The sequence below is a fragment of the Phyllostomus discolor genome, chromosome 4, assembly GCF_004126475.2.
Source record: "Phyllostomus discolor isolate MPI-MPIP mPhyDis1 chromosome 4, mPhyDis1.pri.v3, whole genome shotgun sequence".
NCBI classification, from domain to species: Eukaryota; Metazoa; Chordata; class Mammalia; order Chiroptera; family Phyllostomidae; genus Phyllostomus; species Phyllostomus discolor.
In genome coordinates, this window is record NC_040906.2 from 12627816 (window position 1) to 12651659 (window position 23844).

Here is a 23844-nt window from a genome sequence, read left to right on the forward strand (position 1 = left end):
TCCGACCAAGATGAGAAATGAACAAGGCAGGGACGAGCAAAAGTCTGAGATGGGCTTCTAAATTGTGTAGCTGTCCCTCCAACTGGATAAATTCATTACTGTCTCCTAGAGAAGCCAGAAGAGGCTCTAGATTCCAGTTTGCAACTGAACATCTATCAAAAGATCCAGAGAAACTTTATCAAAGCTTCCATGAACCCCTACCGATGTCTTCAAAGATTTTTTTCCTTGAAAAACCAGGAAACCCAAAAGGCATGCTGCAGGACTAATCCCGCATTGAGGGACCTTAACTCTACAAGAACAAATGCTTGTCCCTGTCACTCCAATACACAGAGCCTTCTCTGGATTTCAGCATCCATGAGCTGTTTCATAGAAGTATACAATAAGAGAGTATTCTATATGTGGTCTTCAGGTAAAGACTCGTGAGTGTTTTTCTAGGTTTTATGTTTCAGTCCATCAAGATAAGCAAAGCTTAGCTCTATCTGCCATTCTTGAAGATACCTCTTTTTTAGTGAGTCTACCCCCAATGTCTACCTTTCACCCCAACACACACACATGAACACACATACAACACACTTTTTTCATTATTGCCTGTGAAGAACAAGTTTTCACAGTCTTCCCCAAAACTCAAATAACCGACAAAGAGAGATGATGCTGGACATCAGTGTGGTCTCATGCCTGGTGAACATTGTGGCTCTGTTGGGAAATGTCACTCACGATTGGGATCCACGTGCGAAAGTTGGTACCCAGAGTGCTGTGGGAAGCTGGCTGAACAGTCAGCAGTGGCTGCTGATATAGACACATAGCTGAAGGAATAAATCTCATATTTAATTCCTTCCTTCTCTATTCTGATAAATTGGTCAGTTCACCCTAATGGAACTTTATTACGGCATCCCTAATAGGTTGTTTGTTTTTGTGTTATGACAAAGCACAAGTGCTCCTTTCCAAAACATAATCTACATAAACGATCTTACGGGAGAAATGGCAGTGACTCGAAATATTTGTTCCGTTTTGCTATCACTCTTGGAAGGAGGGAGGGACAGGAGAAGAGGAAGGCTGGACCGCGTCCTTCTGCCTGGCATCTTCCAAACGATAATCTACATACATGAATTTCTCAGGCAGTTTGGCCCTCACTGTCAAAAGTCCTCTTTGGTGAAGTCTCTGGGTAGATTATTTTTTAAAAATCCTATCCGGGAACCTTGGGTCGGTGACCAGTGCATATAAATAACACTTAAACATGTCATTTCAACTTCTCGGCTAAATAGGGACCTGCCGCCAACAGATTGGTTGTGCGTGAGCAGCTTGGACAAGATCCATCCGTTAGAACAAACACCGAAAGGGGCAGGCTCACAATGACCCCCTGGGGAGCTGGTGTTGTCTAGATAACACACTGCAAGCTGTAAATCTGCCTCCTGAATCAACTCTATTTTTTTAGTATAATCAGTATGTATTTTGAGCATAACAAGTATGAAGGTAAATGAGAGCGAAGCTTCCTCCATGTTCCCTTATCAGAGCCAGGGCCACAATATGCAAAACAGACAGTGATTTTGAATATGCAACAGGCTGAGAACTTAGTCAGATGTTCCTCCCACTCTTCAAAATAATAGCGGACTTTTTTTTTTTTATCTGAACATGGCAGATGATTCTAAGAGGTGTTAGTGGAGCTCTTGCTTGTGTGGAATTCTCCCAAATCTGATCCTGGTCCTCCAGGGCTCGAGGAGGATATTTTTGGAGGCTTGGAAATTCTTGAAGCTAACATCATTCATTTCTCCTCATTTAAAATAGGAGCAGAATTGTCATTACAGCATGTAATTGAAATTCTTGTTGCTTTGTTTGCCACTGAGGAGCATAAATATAGCGGGATCTGTCCCTTGTGAAAATTAAGAGTATGTGTTACTAATCAGAAACAGTGGTCATAGATTTAAAAAACCACACGTCATCTTCACAGACCTTATTGTAGACACCAATGCTGAGTTGCCAGCTCATTCAGGTATGGCTCTAAGAGGCTGTTAACATAGTTAGGGAATCTTTATACCATATAAAGTGTATTGTTTGGGAAGAATGATAGACATGAAGCCCTTAAAATCTCATTAATTCTCTGGCCGGCGTAGCTCAGTGGATTGAGCACGGGCTGCAAACCAAAGTGTCGCAGGTTCGATTCCCAGTCAGGGTACATGCCTGGGTTGCAGGCCACAATCCCCAGCAACCGCACATTGATGTTTCTCTCTCTCTCTCTTTCTCCCTCCCTTCCCTCTCTAAAAATAAATAAATAAAATCTTTTTTAAAAATCTCATTAATTCTTCAAGGTTATGACTTTAACTGTACATGTGCTTTGGACGATGACTTTTTTCCCTTTCTACTTTTTCCTTCCTTCCTCCTTCTTTCAGAGCACACATGGCATGCTAGAACTGAAGCCCTGCCCCAGTGTCTCTCCTGGAGACCGTGTTGGGGAACTATTTCTCTGCGAGCTGTTGTTCTAATAAAGTCCTTCCGGCATTTACAGATGGACTCCTGGGTGGAGTCAGTAATGCTGAATTTCACACTTCAGCAAATTGTATTAAAGACAGGCTCCAGTGAGATGCTGTGAACCCCTGAGTCTAAAAAAAAATTCAAGTCCTCAAAGTTACTGCTTTCCTAATACATTCTTTGTTATTCTTTATGACTGCAAGATTCATCTTGAATTCTCAAGCACAGATCCAGTTGGAGACATCTATTGGCCTTAATAATATTTTAAAATTTAATAGCTGTGTTGTTTCAGCCTTGGTCTTATAATGCCTGTAGGAGTTTAAACTATCTGGCACACACAATTTATGTATCTGGCTGATACCCCAAAATAAAAAAAAAATAATAATCCTATGGTTGCAAATTCCCAAGCTTAAAATCCCTTGTCATAAATTATGCTCCTTCTCCTAACCTCTATCATAGCTTTTAAGAGAATTGCCAAAAAGATAGAGTTTCAAATAGGAGGCCTGCAAGAGTATCATTTCATGGCCACATTTTTGAGAGCATAGCATGTGGTGACCATTTGTACATGAAGCATTTTCAAAATGTGCTGGTTGTAATTTAACCCAAAGGTCTCTGTATCTCTTCTCTCCCCTCACCAGTCACTTCTCTGTGCTTGTCTATGGAACAGGCAAGAAACTGGACAGGAAATAGTTTGGCTACAGATAAAACGAAGTCTTCCTTAGGTGGTACTAAAAACCAGCTTCTCAGCATGCTAGGCTTTGTGGATATGGTCCCCTAAACATTTTGGTACCTTGTATTCAGAACTTTCCCAGACTTCTATGCAGTGAAACCACACTGTGATTGCAGCTGAAATGGAGAGTCTCAGAGCTTCACTCAATGCTCCCTTCCTCTCTCTCTCTGTCTCCATCTCCATCTCCATCTCCATCTCCATCTCCATCTCCATCTCCATCTCTTCCACTTGTGCCACTCACTCTACCTTATCATCCCAGGTCATCGCGTCTCAGCATTTACTTCTTGTTCTTTAAGCCAAGCAACATTTGGACTGGGACAAAGCCTGAGTCACACAGAACACCTAGATTGGCGACGAAAATTACATCGAACCATTCCCTCTGCCTCTGTCACCCCGTCAGTGATAATCTGCAGCCTGTAATTCCATGCTCTGGTCTATTCTTTGTGAGACACTTTTTTATTTCTCTTTTTCCCTCTATAGTGCCTGTGTGTTCCAAAAACAAAAAGGAAATAAGAAAATAAATAAATAAGAAAAACAAAAATGAGTTACTAAAAGAGTAGTTTCAGAGGTAAAAGTGGCAATGGCTAGTGAAAATACTGGCAAGTGAAGGAGGGTATAGCCTTGATTTATGGATACTGTGACTTTTTGGAGCCACTCATGTGGTCCTTTTAAACGACCGTAGGGAATTATAGCTATCCTGTTCCAACTGTGCATGCGGTGGGGACCTGAATGGCTCAGGAGATGACTAATGGGACTCTGGACCTTTCTGTCTTCAGGTCACTTCTCTGAATCTGGACTCCATCATAAGTGGTCCAAGGCTCGGCCATCTGGCAGCCATTGAGTGGCTATGGTAATGGAATTGGTCTCGGTCCAGGTCTTAGCCGACAGGTGTTCACATCATAAGTGACACTAATTGACTCCCTAGTCTTTCAGCTTGGAAGACGGTGGACTGTCACTGTGACGATGATGGGAAAGGAGTTATTCGTGATATATTCAGACGCCACTGAAAGCCAAGGAACTCAGGGCCTTGAGCTGGCACCCACCTGGCACCTTGCAAATACTGTACTTCCCTTTCATGGGTTCCATTAGCTTCAGAAAGAAAAAAAAAGAATAGAAATCTAATTTCAAAAGGTTCCCAATAACTCAAAATGGCTAATGCTGCCCTTCTGAGGCTACATAAGCATCGTGGGCTGAGGCTTTCCTCTTCATTTTGTGTTCTAGTGACTAGATGCCTTCGACGAAAATGACATACGAGGGGCAACAAAAGAAAATTGGACTCTGGGCTTCAATGTAATATCATTCAGCCTATCTGCTTTTATTTCTTTAATTTTCTCTTTGTTTTGGGGTTGACTACCAGGTCACTGCTATGAATAAGTTATGAGTGATGCTCTTTGATGGAGAATTTAATAAGGCTATTTTCAATGTCCTTGTAAAGTGGAGACCGATGTGAAAAAACTAACTTTGAGGCTCTTTTATTAACCTAAATTTCAAAGCATGGAATTCAAGGAACTTCATCCAACCATATGCTTTCCCATTGTTCCAGGTATGTGAATGAATCCAGACTAGTTAGCATTTATTCCCTCCCACTTGGGGACCTGATCTGAGAGTGATTTGCTTCACTTGGAAGCGATTATTGGTACAATAGTATATTAGTGGTATTAATATTTTGTCCCCTGAAGTTTCCTAGGTGTATTTAATTGCCTTTTTCAGAACAACACAGATGATTTGAGTGTCCCTGTGGCAAGTGGCAAAACCACACTCTTGAATTAGTTATCACGCTAAAAAGTAAAGATGACAACGGCCACCTCGGATCTATTTATTGAAGCAGACAGGCTCTTTTAGTGGGATGATCAATGTCTTACCCTTTTTTGAAAGGCTTTTTGGGGGAAGGAAATTGTCAGGCATCTCACAAAAAAGTAATGAACAAGGCTTTTTATTGGTCTGCTTCTGGAGCAGGCTTTTAAGTGTGTCGGCCTGTGAATGTGGCAACCTGAGTGTGGAAAGTAAAAGGCAAGAGCAGAGATTTACTGGGTGCATCTATCATCCTGGCTTTTAGAGTCTTTGTGATTAATACATCTTTAATTGGGGACTGATCTAGACGCTTTGGATGTCAGAAAGCTAAATGTTGCAGCATTGTCTCATGGTTCCTCACACAGCAGGACGATTAGCAGCCGTCTGAGTCACAAAGAGAACCTGAAGCCCACAGCACAGCTACGAAATGTGTTTCATTTTCCGGATTTGGGATGCCTGGAGCTCTCCAGGGGAGTTGAAAGCTAAAGGATCGGCGGCCTGGTTCACAGCCACTCATCTCTCTCTGCTGTGCTGTGTTTCTGCCCGACAGGAGGGAACCTTCCCTTTTCCCCGTCCTCCGTGGTCTAGATGAATTTTGGAGGGCATTGTTGATCAAGGGGACGCTCACGCTCACTTTGTCCGCACCCCTTTGTCCTGTCTAACCAAGACACATCTAACATAATTTCAATCAAGAGCTCATCCTAGGTACTTTCCACATACTGAGGCACAGGGAGAAGTTTCATCTTCCCAGAGGCCTTCAGCGAAAAATGCTCATTTCCTTTTTTTCTTATCGCTGGCTTGGGCCCATTTTCTTATCTTAAAACAGTTGTCTCGCTCAGGATAATTCTTATAAATTGCCTTCCAGCGGACAGACTTGTTTTCCTGTTTGCTCGGAACTGGCATTCTTACTTCGTAGGAAATGCACCCTGGATCCTGCCATGTTTCTGTTGACAGGAGCTGGGCCATCCTTCTGAGAACCTGGCAACACATTTCTTAGCAAACAAATAGGAAGTAAAACAAGCAGCTCTCAGACAAAACAGAAGACACACACTTGAACTGCGTCAGAGATGGTTGGGTGCCTCTTAAGTCAATTCCCAGTTCATTCTGGGGGACGTGGGTCTCGATTTCGAGGTATACCACCACTCACTTCTCATTCTGCAACTAATGGCGTGGCTATACATGCAGTAATGTTAATTCCAGATAGCAGCTATTTTAAAACGTAAAATAGGCCTTGCGGTCATGAACTTTCTCTACTACAGAGAGGAGGGATTGCTGTATGGCTCAGGTATTAAGCATAATGATTAAATAGCTACCCCCCAAAAGCCCCGATTTGCAAAAACTTAGATCTTTCATTATATCTTCAGATCTGTCTGTCTAAAGATTTTGGACAAGTCTTTCTAAAATACTTCACCTTTAATATTTAGTTAATATTCTTATTTATTTTTTAATACTTCTATAGTAAAATATATACATATCAAAACAGTGGGCAAGGTTCACGTGTATGGTCGATAAATGAATGTGGGGCAGATACCAGGCCAAGGATGGCCCGGATATAGCATTGCCCACCTTCCAGAAGCTTTCTTAGTGCCTCCTACTTCTTCTCTAACTCCAAGTGCTATCATTTCATTTTGTAATTGAACTTCTCAGTTGTAGATAATTCTCTTTTTAGGTAGCTCGAATATAAGGTGATTTGTCATCAGAAGCTTTAGTGTCGTCTGTGAACAGCAATCATGTTTAGTTTCCACCAGGCTTCTGGCAACCAGGAATGTGAAGAGGTAGCCCTGCACCTAACACACGGCAGACCCGAGATGGCTCTGTTACTGACGCTGCTGCCCATGCTGTGGGAGAACAAGCGGTTTCACCTCCAAGTCTGAGGCTGGAGACTTTCTATAGATCAGGGGTAGGGAATGTGGGCTCTAGAACCAACCTGACTTTTGAATTTACCACTTACATGCTGTAACTTGGGGCAAGCTATGCAAACATCCTGTATCTCATTTTCCTAATCCTAAGAATGGATATAATAATAGTACCTGCCTCATAGGGTTTTTATAAAGATTGTGTAAATTAACCCATGCAAGACACTGGCAGCAATGCTGTGGAAACATAGTAGTTAACTCACTGAATGCTAGTGCCGTGCGTGCGTGGTTACAGACAAGTGCTATATGGGGGGAGGATCACGTACATTCGAGTCAAGCAGGCTTGATTTTAAAATTAAGATTCTATAGCTTCGGTTAAATCGTTTAATTTCTTTGTGCTGTGTGAGTTTCCAAATATGAAATCAAACATGATAATTATCACTACTTCAGGGAGTTGCGAGGATTAAATGATTTTAAATATGTGAACGTGCCTCACAGAGGGGGCCCAAGGCGTCTTTTTGCTCATTCTTCTCTGTTGGGCTCTGTTGCACATCAACCGTGGAAGCTGCTAACTATGCAATGAAGACTACGCAAACTCTTCTCTAAAAAGAAAGCTCAACCGAGCCATTTCGAAAACCCCACTGTCCTTTCCCACTTAACATGGAAATAAGCCCCGTTGACTGTTTTAGCCCAGTATTGTGCGATTCTGAGAAACTCCTTCATGCTAGAAGCCCTGTGACTGTGACTGTGGCCCCGCAGAGCTGCCCAGCGGTCCCCACACCGCCGACCTCAGGGCAGCACTCACCAGCAGGGCACTAGTGGCAGGTATCTCCGCACTGTGAGTGCCTGGAGCTGGAGTTTCTCCCGAAGGCCATTCAGGCAGCTCTAAACCAAAGCTCGGTCTTCTGTAGGCCACAACATGACTATATACTGTGTTTTAGTGAATTAGCATACGAAAGTGTTATTATATGAATATGCCTCTTTTTTGCTGAATGAGCTTTACTTGACCTGAGTGGGTGTGTGTTGTAATCTCAAATGTCAGTTAGTTGTTTCATGCCACAGAAAATTATTTCTTGATCGACTTGCATCCAGTGAGTGGTGCCAGGGGAGGCTCGGTGAGGGGCGTCAAAGACGGGCCTGGGCAAGCTGACAGGTTGTGAGAGAGAGTTGCTGGAGGGCCCCAAGGGAGCTGTTTTTGTGCATGAGGACTAGAAGAGGGATCACTTCTATATACATTTCAGGGCCCAGGACTCAGTCACGCAAAGGGGTCTGGGAAATGTAGTCCCTGTCTGAGTAGCTCCATCCCAGGAAACCATCTTCATGGGAAGGGCACTCTCATCTTTGGACAGTTAGCCCCAAAGGCCAATCCCAACCCCTCCAGTTTCCTTATGAAACACTAAAGATAAAGGCTAAGAAGAGCATTATTTAAAATGCTGTTGACAGCTCTCTATAAAGGACTTGTCTGACATATTCTGCAACCCATTTCTTCGAAAAAATAAGTAAAGTGTCTTACTCCTTAGTGTCCCAAAATCAGATTCTGAAAATCACTGGGAACATGTACCTGTTGTATTCTTTGGTAAGTGTTACTTTGCCTTGCTTTATATTACTGTATTTGTTTAAAATAGTCTCTATGCATTGACCTTGGATATCACTGTATGGGAAAAAATGTGCTCCTCATGCATTAAGTATAAGCCTAATTAATATTAATATTTCCATATTTAAATATAAATGAACTTCATTTAATTCAGAGTCTTCTAAAGGTTTTAATTAAAAATTTGGTTCTAGGCCTTTTGTTGAAGGAAAATAATTCTGTATCAATTCTGGAACGATCAAGTTTTTCTATACCTTTTGTTGGTTGGGTGGTTTGTTGGTTGGTTGGTTTGAAAAACAATTTCACTTGTTGGCCATGAGAAAATGTGCTTAGGTGTTTATAAATGAAACAGCAGCTAGAAGTGTGAGATGCACAGCTGAGGTTTTACAACATCAATGATGTAACCAAGGAGGGTGGATGGGGATCTAGTCTTTGACTGATTTCTACCTAAAAAATAGCAGAGGCTAACTAAGCCAGTTCATTGAATGTAGTGCAGATGAGACCCCGTGCACAGGAAAGCCCTCTGTACATTGCTGAGTGCTATAAAGCACTTGAGTGATAATTGTGAAAAAAATTACTCCGCGCTCTTTGGTGCCATAGATAGTGCAGAGCTCAGAGAAATCCTTTCCTCCCTTTGGTGGGATGTGGAAGAAAGCAATTAATATTAGCTCCAGAGTTCTCAGCATCTCTGCAACAGCAAAACCCTTAATCACGAGGATATCATTAGTGCTCTGAAGCATTTAATTTTGATGCTTGACAGCATTTTAAAATGCACAAACCTTTGATAAAGAGCAAATCAGAGCTCAGAGTTGAAATGAGAAAGAAAGGGGGGACAAAAACCACCTTAAGCTCTGAGTAATTAAATTTAAATAATGCTATTTGCATTAAGCAAGAGAGATGTATAAACTGTGCGTTTATTTTTCCTGTCACTGAAAGACCCCTTGAATAAACAGCATCTCTTTAAACTCAGGTCCCGGGAGGGGACAGTAACCCTGCTGTGGTTAAGAAGTCATCTTTCCTCCAAACGCTAGGCATTGTGTACCACTGACATCCACCCTTCAGGTTTCTTGACTTTCATAAAGGGCTTTTTTCATTCATTCTTGCCTACAGGCTGGAGACCTTTCTTTGCATCTTTTTTTCCTTTATTTCTTATTCCCTCCGCCCAACTAATCTGAGCCAGTAGTGAAATGCAGTCTATCTGTTTCAGCTAATTTCACGCCGCCCCCTACCCCCCGCCCCCGCCACCCAAGTTCCGCCAAACTGTTTTTAATTCACTGCCTGTGATGCTGGACCCAAGAAAATAGTTTCATAGCCCACCCCGAGTGAAGGTTTGTAGGGGCTCTGTCCTCCCTTTCTTGTCTCCATATCTCTTTCTCTCCTCTCCATTCTATTTGGGTGTCACAAGTACCAAATTTGCTGCAGTAAAAAAGGCTTGTAGGTGTTTAATGGCAAGTCATTGAGGAAGTGAATAAAAGAAAATTACAGCATTCGCGCCAGTGGGGAGCAAGGAGAACCGCTGAGCTTTGAACCAAAGAAAGTTAAATTTACTATTTTCTTAAAAGGAGCCACCTCTGTTTGACATCAAAGCATCTCTTGTAATTCTTCATTGTGAACCGCGCCACTGTGAGAAAGCCATGATCCAGCCCCTAATCTGTGCTGTTTCTGTTTATCAAAAACACACACAGAGATAAAACCCACATGTGCCTTCTGGATGCATTGTGGCTGCTCGCAAACCAAATGGAACCACAGGCACATAGCAAATGGGGATTTGATTTAAAAGCCCCCTCCGTTTCCCGGGGAAATGTAGAATGGTGAATACAGAATTATTTGGGGGGTAAGGGAGTTTATCTTGGCTTTCTGGTAGAAAGCTCAGATCATTCCACCGCCAAGCTGTGGTGAATTTTTCCTTTTACTCTCTTTCGGTTTTATTCCAACTTAAAAAAATGATATTTTACTGCCATTTTATTTGTTTCCAATAGGTGTGTGGAGACAGTCTGTTCCACATGCTTAATCTTGCTGCCCTTCCCCTGGCTGCAGAGGGCTCTTTACTCTGGTGCCCTGACACTTCAGCAATGATGGCCTTCTGGGGGGATTTCAAGGGCAAGGGTGGTAGCTATGGCTTCTCCTGCCTGCGACGGGCTCAGCTTATACTGGTGCGTCTTTGGAGAAACTCTGGGTGTTGCAGAATTGTAAAAAAAAAGGGGGAAAACTTGTGGTTCTTTTTGGATTTAGGATTATGATGTAGGGGTGGATCTCAATGCCACTGCACTTTCATGATTCGAATGTCAGGAAAACTACTGCATACACCCCCCAGGTACAGCGAGGAGATACGGAGTGGCTTGTCGACACCTTACTCACCCAAAAGAGCGGCGCATCAAAATGCTACCTGTAACACGTGCACTGAAGCTAGTTTTAATGTAAACTTCCATCTGAATGACCTTTTACAGGCTGTGTGTTTGGAAGAAGCTCAGAAGCGTCCCATATTGCCTAGAAAACAAACTCTGTTTATAATTAGAATTGTCATTTGCTTCCTTCCTCATTGTCAATATCTTAGCTCACCTAAATAACAAAACCAAACCCACAAAAGGTCATCCCAAACAGGTGCAGATAAAAAGTTGTTTTAGGGACGACTTACTTCTGGTGCTTTATATTTAGAAAACCTTGTTTTTTCTGTCTGCAAAGTATATTTTAGATCTGTTTTAACATTTAGTTCACTTTTACTCATTTGACTAATCTACAGAGCACCCACTCTGTGGCAGACATGATCTTAGATAGTGGGGACGGACAGGTGAACAAGGTAAGCCCCTCCCCCTCTGTATGGAAAGTGCAATCCGATAGCTCACATGCTGGCATCTGGAAGGGAAGGCGTCTTACAAAGGGAAGAACCAAAGTGAGGAAATTTGAGTAAGTTGCTCAAGATGGCAAGTAGTAAATATCAAATTTGGAATTCTATCCAAAATCCTTTTAAAGTCAATTTCTTGCTCCCAACATGTTATTAAAGAATGCTTTAAGTATGTGGATCAAATAATATTTTCATCTCTACTTCATTTCATGTGTCCTAGATGAGCCCTCGGCCCTCCCAGAACAAGGGTGCGGGTGATTTCCTGAAAATTCCAGTTACCTGTGCAGCAACTCTGCTCAGCCTTGCTTTGTCCTTCTCTCCCTCCTCTTTGTCCCTGCAAATTGTAGCCATACTGCCCACCCCACCCTAACCCCTTCCATGGTTCTCTCAGCCATCCGCAGCGCATCTCTCCCTGTTCCGGCTTCTCGTCTCAGTCCCTGTCTGTAGTTAGCCAAGCGTGGGCATCTATTGGCCACTGGAAATTCTGCTTCAAAACATTGAAAGTTAAGAACTGAATTAAATTAAATCACAAACCTTAAAAAAACGACCCTTTAGTAGTTCCCGTCTTTGTCATTTTTACATCTACCAGTCACCTTTCTTTAACCGTACATGCCAACTAGCATTGACCACCTCTTCTTGTGGGGCATTATGTCAAAGTGCTAGCCATTACAGAATGCCTGCTTGTGTCCACCAGTACGAAACGTCCTTAGAGCAAGCACCTCTTTAGTGAAGGGTGTCTGGGTAAGTAGGAGTGCTGTTCACTCTAAGACGCATCTCTTTCTCTAAGTTAGGGTGCTGACATCAGCCCTCAGCTTCCTCTTGGCTTTCCTGCTGACGCTCAAGCAGGTACATGGTGTGGTGAGGAAGCACCCACCTCTGACTCCTCCCCATCTCTATGAGAGAACTTGGATCACAAGAGGGGATTTGTCAGGACTGTCTCCCCTTCAGTTCTAGAAATTGGGTGCTCTGAGTTGACACTAAAGAGTGTCTTCTCTGTAAGGCTATTATAAAATTTCCCCCATCTTTTTTTTTCAGTTGAGAGAAGTCTAAAGAATCAGGTGGTACTTGGTCTGGTACCAAGGGCTGTATCTGATAGAGCACTGTTTGCCTTCCCCTTCTTCGCTTTGTCCCATTGGTGCTCATTCAGTGTATGCTTCTTGGATGAGTTGATTCTGCAAAAGAATCATGCCTCTGGAAGGTTTCAGAATATAACTCAGAGAAGTGAGAGGCAAGCAAGACCTTTCCTCTGCTTGGTCTTTTCACGTTGACCAAAATTCCCACTATGAGGTAGAAATCTTCTTTTGAATTAAGGCATTGATTTGTGAAAACTCCTATTAAATTATATATTTGAGCCAAGTGTTCAATCTGTTATTTTATTAGTCTATTGTTTTTTTTTCTTCTAATTCTGTTAGCCAAGGGCAGAGCCCTTGGGCTTTGGGACTCAGGACCCAGGACATTTCTAAATCAACTGAAGTGTGGTAGTGTTTACCAAAGTGTGGAAACATACTATTGGTGGCCGGAGAGATGATTTTAGGGAGGACTCAGCTGAAACATTGCATGATATCGAATTGCTCCGTGTGGAAGGTACTTCCTCTTTAAATCTCTCAAATTCTGGCTCATCCATGTTTTTGGCAAAGCATGGGGAGTCAAAGGTGTCCAGCAAACATAGATAGTCTTGTTTTATTTAGATGCTCTTTTCCTCATTATGGTTACTAGCCATCCTTCCAAGTGATAACAATAATGCGACACTTCCTTTCAAAATATTTTTTCAAAGTAGTATAGTGTGTCAATTTACGAACAAATATTACTTAAATCATACTCCAAGATGCAGAGGGCTATGACATCAATTAGTGGTATGGGTGGCATGAGAGAACTGATTCTTTGGAACCACTGGGGGAGGGAAATACCATTGAGAAATGCCTCCTCTCGGGGAGCGAGCCACGGGAAGTCAGACACGGTGGGGTGATGGCTTCCAGACGCAGAGCTGGAGGCTGTGTTGGAAGCCTAGTAGCCATGACCAGGGAAGAACCTTTATGTGGCTTATAATGGGGAGTGCATCCCCGTTGCCTGTTCTTTCCCAGGTGGCAGTGCGGCGGAGCCCAGCTTTTCCCACGCTGGTGTTCTTTTTTACCTGCCAAGGTCAGAGGTCCTCTTCCACGGGGAAGAGTGACTGCCGGATCATACCGCAATGCAATAGGTTGTTTGAAGTGTGTTTCTCAATCTCACTTGGTCGTGGGTTCCTTTTGTCACTGTGGCCTGATAAAAATGCTCTTCTGAAAAAAACCTCTGTAAAGCAAGAACTCCGACTTTACAGCCACGCATCATCTTTTTTTGTGTGAGTTCCAACTATTTATTCTACTTTGCTGTTTAACCCCGTTTTCCTTCGTTTTTACGACAGCCAGGCCATTGCACACTCTGTTGTTTATTTTCACATCTGGGCCCATGAGTTTTCCAAGTAGGGCTGCATTAGAGATACTCAGTGAGCACGGTCAGGATGCGAACTCTGTGCCTGAAATGCATGGAGCAGCTCGGTTGAGCTCGCAGTGGCATGTGAATGGGCACAGGGCACCCCAGCTCTAACTTCTAAAATGGAAATAGGATTCATTTCCCACGTGCAGCCCCTGACTGATGATAACCCAACTAGAGAGAACCCATCTCAGTTCATCAGTGCCCTTCGAGGACCACCGGGCAGTTCTTTTCTGAGAAATCTGTTGATTATCAGGCCCTGACCCAGACTGTTGTGGAGAGAAAGTTCATTTTATAACTTTATGATGTTCTTCCCTTCTGCTTCGTTTCTAATGGCCCTGCTTTTCTATTTCATTTCCCAATCCTGAACATCAGAGATTAAAGCGCTCCTTTTTATGGAGCACATGCTAAAGTGTTCTGTTAGGCAATATATTTATTACCTGGAGTGAAATGGCTTTTCACAGCCAGGCAGCCTTCTTAGCTTGCTTGCTAACTCTGTATTTAAGGAAGTCACCCCCTGTGTTTTGTTGGACAATGGCTCTGTGTCAACGAGTAAAGAAAGAGAAATTGCATGTGTATGTGTGTGTATGTGTGTGTGTGTGTGTGTTAGGGGAGGGGATCCTTAATACAGCTAATGAGCACATTTCCGTTTTTCATTTTCTTCAGATGTTCAGTGGCTTCCATATGTCTGCTGCGTGCAGCTCTGTTCATCCCGTTTGGCATTAGTAGCTTTGGAGTTGCCTTTGATGGAAGACATGTGTATCCACTGTATCTTTCACTAGTGTTTATGCCTGAGCTCCTATCTGGAATTGCTTTGAGGGTGGAGGTGGGGGAGGAAGGAAGAGAGAGAGAGAGAAAGAGAGGGAAAGTGAAAAGAGAGAGAAGTGTGTCTGTGTGTGTGTGTGTGTGTGTGTGTGACTGTCTCAAGGTTCTCTTAACAGAGAGTCCGGGCATCAAATGACCACCTCCAACAGATGCCCCCAGCGGACTGGCTTCAGCTGGAGGAGTCTCTGCAAATGTGCTGTGTCTGTGTTTTCCTTGCCATCAATATACCTGTCAGATACAGTCAAGTGGGTTTGAAGCGACCCCCATTCCATTTTCAATGACAATTTATTTTATTTTTTTTTTCGAGTTAAGGTTTTGGCAGGTGTGTGTGTTCGTGTGTGGAGAAAAGCAGCAGGAAGACCAATGCTACGTCATTGTTCCTCAGTGGCCATTTTTTTGATATTTTCATGGTATTTCACAGTTGGGGAACAGAAAACAATATACATTCAATTTAGGAAGGCCCCTGATCTGGTCCTACAGAGCACCTTCCTTAGAGAAGACTGCAAATGTCATGACTGCCTCCTTTTCTCCCTACCCATTGTCAGTCACCGCGGAGCTTAACAGCAGCTGGCTAGACCTGTGGCCGCCATAATGGAGAAGCAAGACTGGGTTGGCCTGCTTATACGCATCTCAGATGTGTTCCTTCCGTCCACCCCTGATAACACACCCAGTAGAGGACTGCTTTGGTGTCTTTCTCAATGGGTAGAAGTTTTGCTACTCAGCAGGCAAAAGCACTATTTCAACTCTTGTAAAATCATTGCAAAAAAGCCATATATGTCCAAAGAGGCCACCACTGTTTTATTTGTGTTCTTCGTTATTTGCCTGGTTGTGTTCAAACTGGAAACATTCACTGGAATGAAACAGTACTTTTGTTTACATTGGAAAGTATGTAAATTGTTTGCCTATGGCATTCCTTCCAGTACCTTTGGAAGAGCTGGGAGTCCTCTTGCTTGCGTAAAATTAGAGACCAGTAAGATGACACTCAAGGAGGACGAGATGCAGTTTCATTGAGCTTAAAAGGAAATCTTCCAAAAGCTTTCATGGCTTGCACAAAATCAAAAGCAAATAGCATTCCCTACAGCCTTTCGTGAGGAACGGTTCCAGGTGCTGCGGACGTGACACCAGAGGCCAGTGGACCTACCAGACTTTTACTTCAGAGATTATTTTTCTAGAAAAAAAACACATACTAAATGAGACTGGAGAGAACCGTAAAAATGGTGTATGGTGTGCTTTTGTTTGGGGAAAGCACACAATGGGGATTGGGAGGAAGACAAGGCAATCCTTCGCACTTTCTCGAGTAAAAGGAAATTATTGACTGATACCACTATTTTTTCCTCCTGAAGTAAACTGTTGTTGTTGTTGTTGTTGTTTTAATTTTTTTATTTGTTTTTCCCAATAGCACCATCATCCATTGCTTTGGTACAAGCTAAAGAAGTTACCAGATACAGCGTTGCTCTGGCGTGGCTGGAACCCGATCGGCCCAATGGGGTCATCTTGGAATATGAAGTCAAGTACTATGAGAAGGTATTACTGGAATGAGCGAGGTTCCCCACTCCCTTCCTTTTTTTCCTTTTCTTTATTTTTCCTCCTTTGCTCTTTTCCTTCCTCGCTCCCGCCCTTTCTCCTTTTTTCCTTTCATGTCTGGTTTTTGGCCAATTATAAATCCTGGAGTACCAGTGAATCTCAAAGCCAAGTGCATTTTGCATCTTAGTCAAATCCAGTTATGAATTTTTTTTGTATTAAGTTGGTTATCTTCAAAACCAGGAAAAAAATACATTGCATTCTAATGACATTTTTCCTAGCAATGAAAATCAAGATAGCTAGTTCTAATTTATAAACCTTCTATCAAAAGAGTGACTCATGGAAGTCGAAATAGCCCTGGCTGGTGTGGCTCAGTTGGTTAAAGCATTGTCTTGTGGACCAAAAAGTCATGAGTTCAATTCCTGATCAGAGCACATACCCAGGTTTTAGGTTTGATCCTTGGTCTCAGGGCACATATGAGAATGTAACCGATTGGTGTTTCTCTCTCACATCAATACTTCTCTCTCCCTCTCTCTCTCTCTCTCTCTCTCTCTCAAAGCAATGAAAAAATGTCTTTGGATGAGGATTTTTTAAAAGGTGAAACAATGAGCAGCTTAAGTAGATCACTGCTATTCAGAATCAAGGCGTGGCTTTTGATGACTTTTCATAGAGAATCAGAGAAGGAAAAATACATTTTTCTGCCTCTTAAAGTTATAGAAAGACATTAGTTTTACAAATAGCTTGCCTCTCTTGAAGGACAGAAGTGTGAAGAGAATTATTTGCACTCAAGGTTGCCTAGAAAATGAGCAACTGTCTTCTCTTTCTTTTTAAAGATAATGACTTATTATTGGCTTTCTAGTAAAAGCAGAAAAGGGACACAATTGTTTTCATTGAAACCAGATTACGACATTTTCTAGACAGACAGTAGAAAAAAGTCAAGGGGATTTCTTACAGTTATTTCTTTTATATTGATGGTCATGGAGTGAGAAAAGCCACCAGGCATCATCCAGTGTTCTTTTCAAAAAGGTGATGAATAAAGATCTAAATATGCTCGGTGTCAGCCATGATCCGAAAGAAACTCTGCATTTCTTTCAACAGCTGAAAAAGTAACAATAGTACTGTTAACATTGACAAAAATACAGGGTTAGGAGAGTTGATCAATCTCCATTCTCTTTCAACTTCTGCGTGGAGTGGTTTGGCTTCTTTAACTTTGTGCCTAAAATGAGTGGGGATTGACTCTGCCATCTTCCTTCACAATGTAGGATCAGAATGACCGGAGCTATCGGATTGTCCGCACAGCAGCCAGGAACACGGATATCAAAGGTCTGAATCCTCTGACGTCCTACGTTTTCCATGTTCGGGCCCGAACAGCAGCCGGCTATGGAGACTTCAGTGAGCCCCTGGAGGTCACCACCAACACAGGTAACCAGTTCTGAGGTTCTTTCTACCATGCGGGGCGAGTCCTGTTACAGTGACATCCAAGGAGCTGCACATCATTTTTGATCAGGCAAACATTTTGTTTCAGTGAACTATGCCTGTAACTTAGAAAACCTCGTGCTATTTAGAGAAGACTGTTTTTAAAAAATAATATTATCAACCTGTTTTCTCCTGTGATTGAGAAAATGTTGTCTGTTTTTCCCCTTGTTTTCCGCATCCTATAAACCATGAGAAATGGGGTTGCTAAACCAGCTGATAGTTGCTTAGCTTTCCTTCCTTTAAGATAGGAAAGTTTCCTCCTGAGATTGGAGAAGGGATCGTTGTTTGCCTTCTCTATTTATTTCTAGGAGTCTTTTCAAATCATCGGAGCAGGTTTCTTTTTAAGCCCTTTGGATAAATATATCCAACTCTTCCAACATTCGGAGTTGGAGCAACTGGTTGATTGAGTCAAAAACACTAACAGAGGGCAAACCCATCATAAGCCTGGTCACAGAAGGTATCACCGCCTCCATAACCAAACAAACTGAGCCTCCCTGACCACCTGACAAGGAGGGGGCGGAGCAGAGTTTTTGACACCAGTTCTAGAAAGTAATTATATTCACAAATTATTAAGTAAAATAAAAATTTTTTTAAGAAGAAGAAAAAGTACGCCACGATTGCATTTGGAAGGGTTTGACATTCTTTTGGAGTATGCCCAAGTCTTCCAGGAGGAAGTGGCCTTTGAGCTGGACAGTAATAGGCAAGTTTTTGATAGACTTCGGAAGGGTAAGAGGGACAGGAACGTTCAAAATCACTTGTCCTTTCTAAAATTCCCCGCTATAGAATGCATCAGATTTTTATTATGTAAGTGTTAGGGCCAAGAGTAGAAAGGAAAAAAAAGGGGGGAAAAAACCCTGAGTGGTAATATTTACCATAGGATTTAATAACAATCTTCTGGTTGAACTTCTTTATACAATTATAAAAAGAATGCCCTTGTCTCATTAAGGCTGCCTTAGAAAATGCTTTTCCATGAATACTTAACCAAGGGCAAAGAGGCTGTGAGCATTCTGAGTGGCTTCAGAAACTTGAAACTTGTGACCCAGTCAGAAGGGCTGCCACCTCTGAGGACCTTCCCAAAGGTGACCCCTGTGTGACTGACTGTCTTTGCCAGTGCCTTCGCGGATCATCGGCGACGGGGCCAACTCCACAGTCCTCCTGGTCTCCGTCTCCGGCAGTGTGGTGCTAGTGGTCATTCTCATCGCTGCTTTTGTCATCAGCAGGAGGTAAGCACTTAAGCCACTCACTGGACGCCCCCCTCCTCTTTCCCCAGTTTTTATGAGGGAGCTTTTTGTCCCCTCCACACAAAGCAGAGGCTTTGATTAGCATTATAAACACGACATTTGCATCTCAAGCCCCCTTCTCTCTCCTTTGATCTCCCCACACCCCTCCTGGAGCTGCCCACTGTACCCCGGTGGCAGCTCTCAAGAGTTGAGAGCCTGGAAAGACCCAGCTAATTCCAGGAAACCAGGCTGAAAAGCAAGCCAGTGGGAGATTTCTAGATACTCTAAGCTGTAAGGTGTTACATTTATATGTCTCTTAAGCTTGGACTTACTGCCAAAGGCAAAAAAAGGAAAAGCCATATAAAACGTGGGACCCAAATCGGTGCTCTGCCATTTGTCAGCTAAATGGCTTCACCTCTTTGAGTCTTTGTTTTTCTTTTATAAAACAGGGATAATAATATCTGCCTTAAAGAGTTACTGATGGGGGAAGTTTGATAAGCAAAGGAGATAACGTGGCACACAGTAGGGGCTTTAGCATGTCCCGACAATATCGTAGACATAGCACTGTTCTTGGAAAGAAGTCTAAAAGAGTGGAATACTTATTCTCTATCACTGTACGATCTGACTTGATACTTTAAAAACAATCTGCAAAAGGAAGAACTAAAAATGGTTTGGCAGCATATTCTTTTGAACCACTTTTTGTTGTCTCCATCTACTTATTAATAGTGCCAGAGCCCTGGCTGGCGTAGCTCAGTGGATTGAGCGCGGGCTGCGAACTAAAGTGTCGCAGGTTCGACTCCCAGTCAGGGCACATGCCTGGGTTATAGGCCATGACCCCCAGCAACCATACATTGATGTTTTTCTCTCTCTCTTTCTCCCTCCCTTCCCTCTCTACAAATAAATAAATAAAATCTTTTAAAAAATACTGCCAGGAGCCCCGGGAGGAAGGAGCGTGGGCGGGGGTGGGGGGCGGCAGCTGCTTTTCTGCAACGTGTGTCCACATCTAGGCTTCCTTTGTCTCCTGTGAGAGAAGCTCCCCCTGCTCAGACCTTCCCCTCCTGTACCATCAGCTGCTCCTCAAGGTGAGGCTTTAGGGCGGAGAAAGGACACAAAAAATACAGAACCTGGGAATGTCAAAACGATCCTCTCCAATCTAAACCTTTCATGTTAGAGCAGAGGAAAACGATATTCAGAAAGACACAGTGCTTGTGCAGGGTCCTGACCCTGCCCTAGAGCCAGAGCTTCTGCGGGAGCCGCGGCAGCCACGCTGGGCTCTCAGGCCACAGTTGCATGCTCTCTCCCTGTCTCTGTTGCCGATGACCTCACTGATGTCGCAAGGATGCCTCCGGCTCTTTCCACGGTCTGGGCAAGTCAGCATGCCTCTCCCTCACTTTGGTGTGATACATTATAATTAGGGTGATGACTATATATCTTACTTTGCCTAGATAAGGTCCCGGTTGTCACATGTATTTATGAATATCATGTCTCCGCCCTCGCGCTCCAAAACGCCCTGTTATACAGAGATCAAGGACAGTCGCTCTAACGCGGTATGGAGCCACTCCTCATGGTGTGTGGGCCACCTGCGTTTGTCATTCTGTTAGCTCTTTTCTGTGCAAAGTCTATAGCTAGGTGAGTTAGATTAGAGCAGTGTCTCTATCTTGAAGAAGCTAAATCTACAACAAACTTTCAGCCTTGGTGCTATAATGCACACATACATATATACATGTCTGATCCATCCTATGCAATGGTATATCTTGGACTTTGGAAACTTTAATTGGCCTGAACAGAATTTGAATTTACAATTTTTTTTAGTATTCCCCTGGCATTGATTTTGGAAGCCAATCAAACTGGACTTTTTTCTTGTTCATTGTCATTTGATTTTGTGTGTGTATATATGTGTGTATGTGTGTGTGTGTATACCTGCTAGCCACATAAACACTAGGGGAATGATATGCATTAATATGGATACATCTGATAGTGGGATATATCCTACTAACAGGAAGTCAGGTGGAGGAGGAAAACAGAAATTACATGGACTTTTGCTTTCCTTATTACATATATTCCTGTATTTGAAAAATTTTCCAGTGTATATAAATAACTTTTTTATCAGAAAATGTAGACATTTAAAAGTCTAAAAGTAGGAAAACATTATTAATTATCTTCCAAAAATATTTGGCTGAAACCCAGCACTGTGTGATGCTCAGAACCATTTGGGACAAATGGCGCTTGTTTGCAGGAAGTGGGTCTCTCCTAATGTCTTGAAACCTTCTCTCCAATGCTGGCTGGAAGCACTTTCTAATCATCATCCAACTTTCCTTTAATGTACATTTCTTTTAAAGAAAATTTAAGTTGCCCTGAATATAGCAGTCAAACCCATGTAATTAGAAATAAGTCACCTCATTATGAGTTTCTCTCGGATGTTCTGCTTGAATGAAAAGAATGAAACTGTAATGCAGGAAGACAAGTTTATTAAAAGCCATAGCTCTAGAAAATAGCGTCACGAGCCTGATGACTTAATTTCCTCTCTGCGTTTATTGATCACTTTATTATTTAAGGCAGGATGGATAGCAGGATGCATCGGATTTCCAATTATGCACCCCCACCTTAGAGAATTGAGCCTGTCGAGTTCCCCAGCGATGATGCCTGTCCCTTCTTCCCCATTTAAAAAAGAAATGTCACTTCCCAAGGCTGATAAACACTGCTCGGTGATTGGTCTTCAATGGATCACTTTTTAGAAAATGAAATGTCAACCCCTTGCCCTCCTATTGATTCTGCTTTAGTGTTGGCCATAAAGCTGTCACGGGAAGGCTGCCTGGAGCCAGGTAGCTGGCAGGCTTCACCGGGGCTGATGCACACTCAGCTGATTCTTCTGCACACGCAGGCCTGCGCTCTGTCATGTCCAACGGCAAATGTTAAAATGGGACAACAGCGGAGGAAGAGAGAGGAGACAGGTAGTGCGGATGAAAGTCTGGCCCATGCTTTTAGTGAGAGTACAAGGGAAAGGTGGCAAATGGTACCCCCGAGTAATCTCAACACACTGCAGCCAGACGTCCAGGGAAAGCAACCGATGAGATACCCTCCATCCTCGCCTGAAAAATGATGAGGCTGCCTCTGGCTTCTGAGACTCACAGAATATTCATGGCGGGATGGATGCCTGGAGCCAGACCCCTGGGAGGGTGATTCCCCTCCACGGGAATCCAACCCGGCTGAGGCATGTGAGATTTTAAAGAGGTAGAAGGGCAGGGACCCACAGGGTGAGAAAGTTTCAGTCCCTTTGATTACTTCAAAGAGAAAGTCTGTTTGGTGCTAATTTGTCCTTTAAGGAAGAGGAAATGGCCTCGGGCTCACAGCTGGTGTCTTACTAGATTTTTTTAAAATACTAATTGTGTCATTACTGTCATCACATTTGCTTTACACTAGGAAGCCTGAGCTTTAGGCAAGCTGGAGTAATCGTCACTTTTTTTCAAAGAGAAGATCCACGTTTTTCTTTCGGCTAACTTGGATGTGTAAACATTCAGGGATCTCGGTGACAGAGTCAAGCTACCAAGTGTATAAACTTTATGTATTTAAAATGATATGTTAACAAAGCACGTTGAGCTCGATGTCCTGTATGTTTGTACCACCTGATTAGGTTAAGCAAATTAACTGACATTTTATATAGGCACCTTTCACCCGTGCCTTCCTTGTGACTCAAGTGATATTTTAAGGCTTCTGTCAGCTTTTTGGAGAGGACAATTGTACTTGCTAAGTGGGCTGTTGAAGGCACAGCTCTTCTTGTATCCATGGATGCTGTCCCTAGAAATTGCATCGCAAACCACATATGCACATTCTCTTGTCAAACAGCGTCACTTCCCCTTTTTCCTATAGGGACATATTTGTAACCTCTACTGTGGAAACTTCTATATTGCTTTTTTGAAGTGGTATTTGAAGAGACAATTCACAGCGACATTATAAAAGTCAATGATAAGGTCATCACCCCCAGGATGAATGATCAAATGTGTTAAATTTCTATGACACCCCCCTTTATATTAATGATTTCACTGGGCTTTCTCCAGAAGCATCCCAAATCGTATTAATTCGGGTTGCTTTAGGCTAGTGTGTCTTCCCCAAACAGTCCTTTGTTGTTCAAGTATGAAAAAGCCTTCTAAGAAAGGGCTAGAACTCAAGATGACTTCCTCCTTTCTGGAGGACAGTTGGAAACCAGAGGCAAGGATTGGCTGATAGTGGGGTGTAGGCTGCTTGGATACTCACCTGGGATGACGGCTGGGGATGCTGCCTTTCCCTGTGTGTTGGGTTATGAAGTACCCCTTCCACCTGAATTAAGAAAAAGAAGTGAGTTTACTTTAAGAAGAAAATGAAGTATATGACAAAATTTGTGAGGGAGTGTCACCGGCATCTCTGGTTTAAGAAGCCACGGAGCTCTAACACTGGCTCCTTGTACCTTAGGAACTGAGGGCTGAGGAGGAGGCTAAACCATCAATGGAACCAAAGGCATACAGCTAGTTAGTTGCCTGAGCAGGACAGGAGTTCACCTCTCCTGATTTCCAATCCTGGCGTAGATAGACTATTTTAACGTCTTTTTAACCGAAAAAAAATTGACCTACCTCAAAAGCTAATGTCGACGGTTCTGTCGAACCAAAATTTTAAGAGTCTGCTCAGCGATGTTGGTAATATTTGTAACCTGTGAAATTAATGTGCAAGTCTAATGCATACTATAAAGTCAGATATTGAACCTTGGTGTTGTCTTCTTAGAAGGAAGGTTAAGATTTTCCACTTGGAAGATAACTGCACATTATGCAAAAACGTTACCACTCTGTATGTGCCTTTCCTCGGTGTCCTCATTGGAATATGACGATCACGTAAGAATGAGTACACTTAAACGGTAGCCTGAATTGGCTCTGATGAAGCCATGTAAATCCATACAATTAGGGGGCAGATGGTGCTGCAGGAACCTTTCTAAACAAACTTTGTGCAATCACACGATACCGTTTCAACCATTTCAAAATGTTGCTCTTGAGGAACATTCAGGCACCGTTTAGAGTGAGAAGAACAATAACGTAAGG

The 23844-nt window shown here is 42.8% G+C and overlaps 1 protein-coding gene across 2 annotated transcripts in view; it reads left to right on the forward strand.

Annotated features, from left to right (window-relative positions):
• Positions 1–23844, forward strand: part of EPHA4 (EPH receptor A4) — a 138038-nt gene that overhangs the window by 86367 nt on the left and 27827 nt on the right. For both annotated transcript variants that reach the window (XM_036022798.1, XM_036022799.1), the window contains exons 6-8: positions 15964–16088; positions 17348–17507; positions 18673–18784. In XM_036022798.1, coding sequence (XP_035878691.1) covers positions 15964–16088; positions 17348–17507; positions 18673–18784 — 397 coding nt within the window. The remainder of the gene's footprint in view (positions 1–15963; positions 16089–17347; positions 17508–18672; positions 18785–23844) is intronic.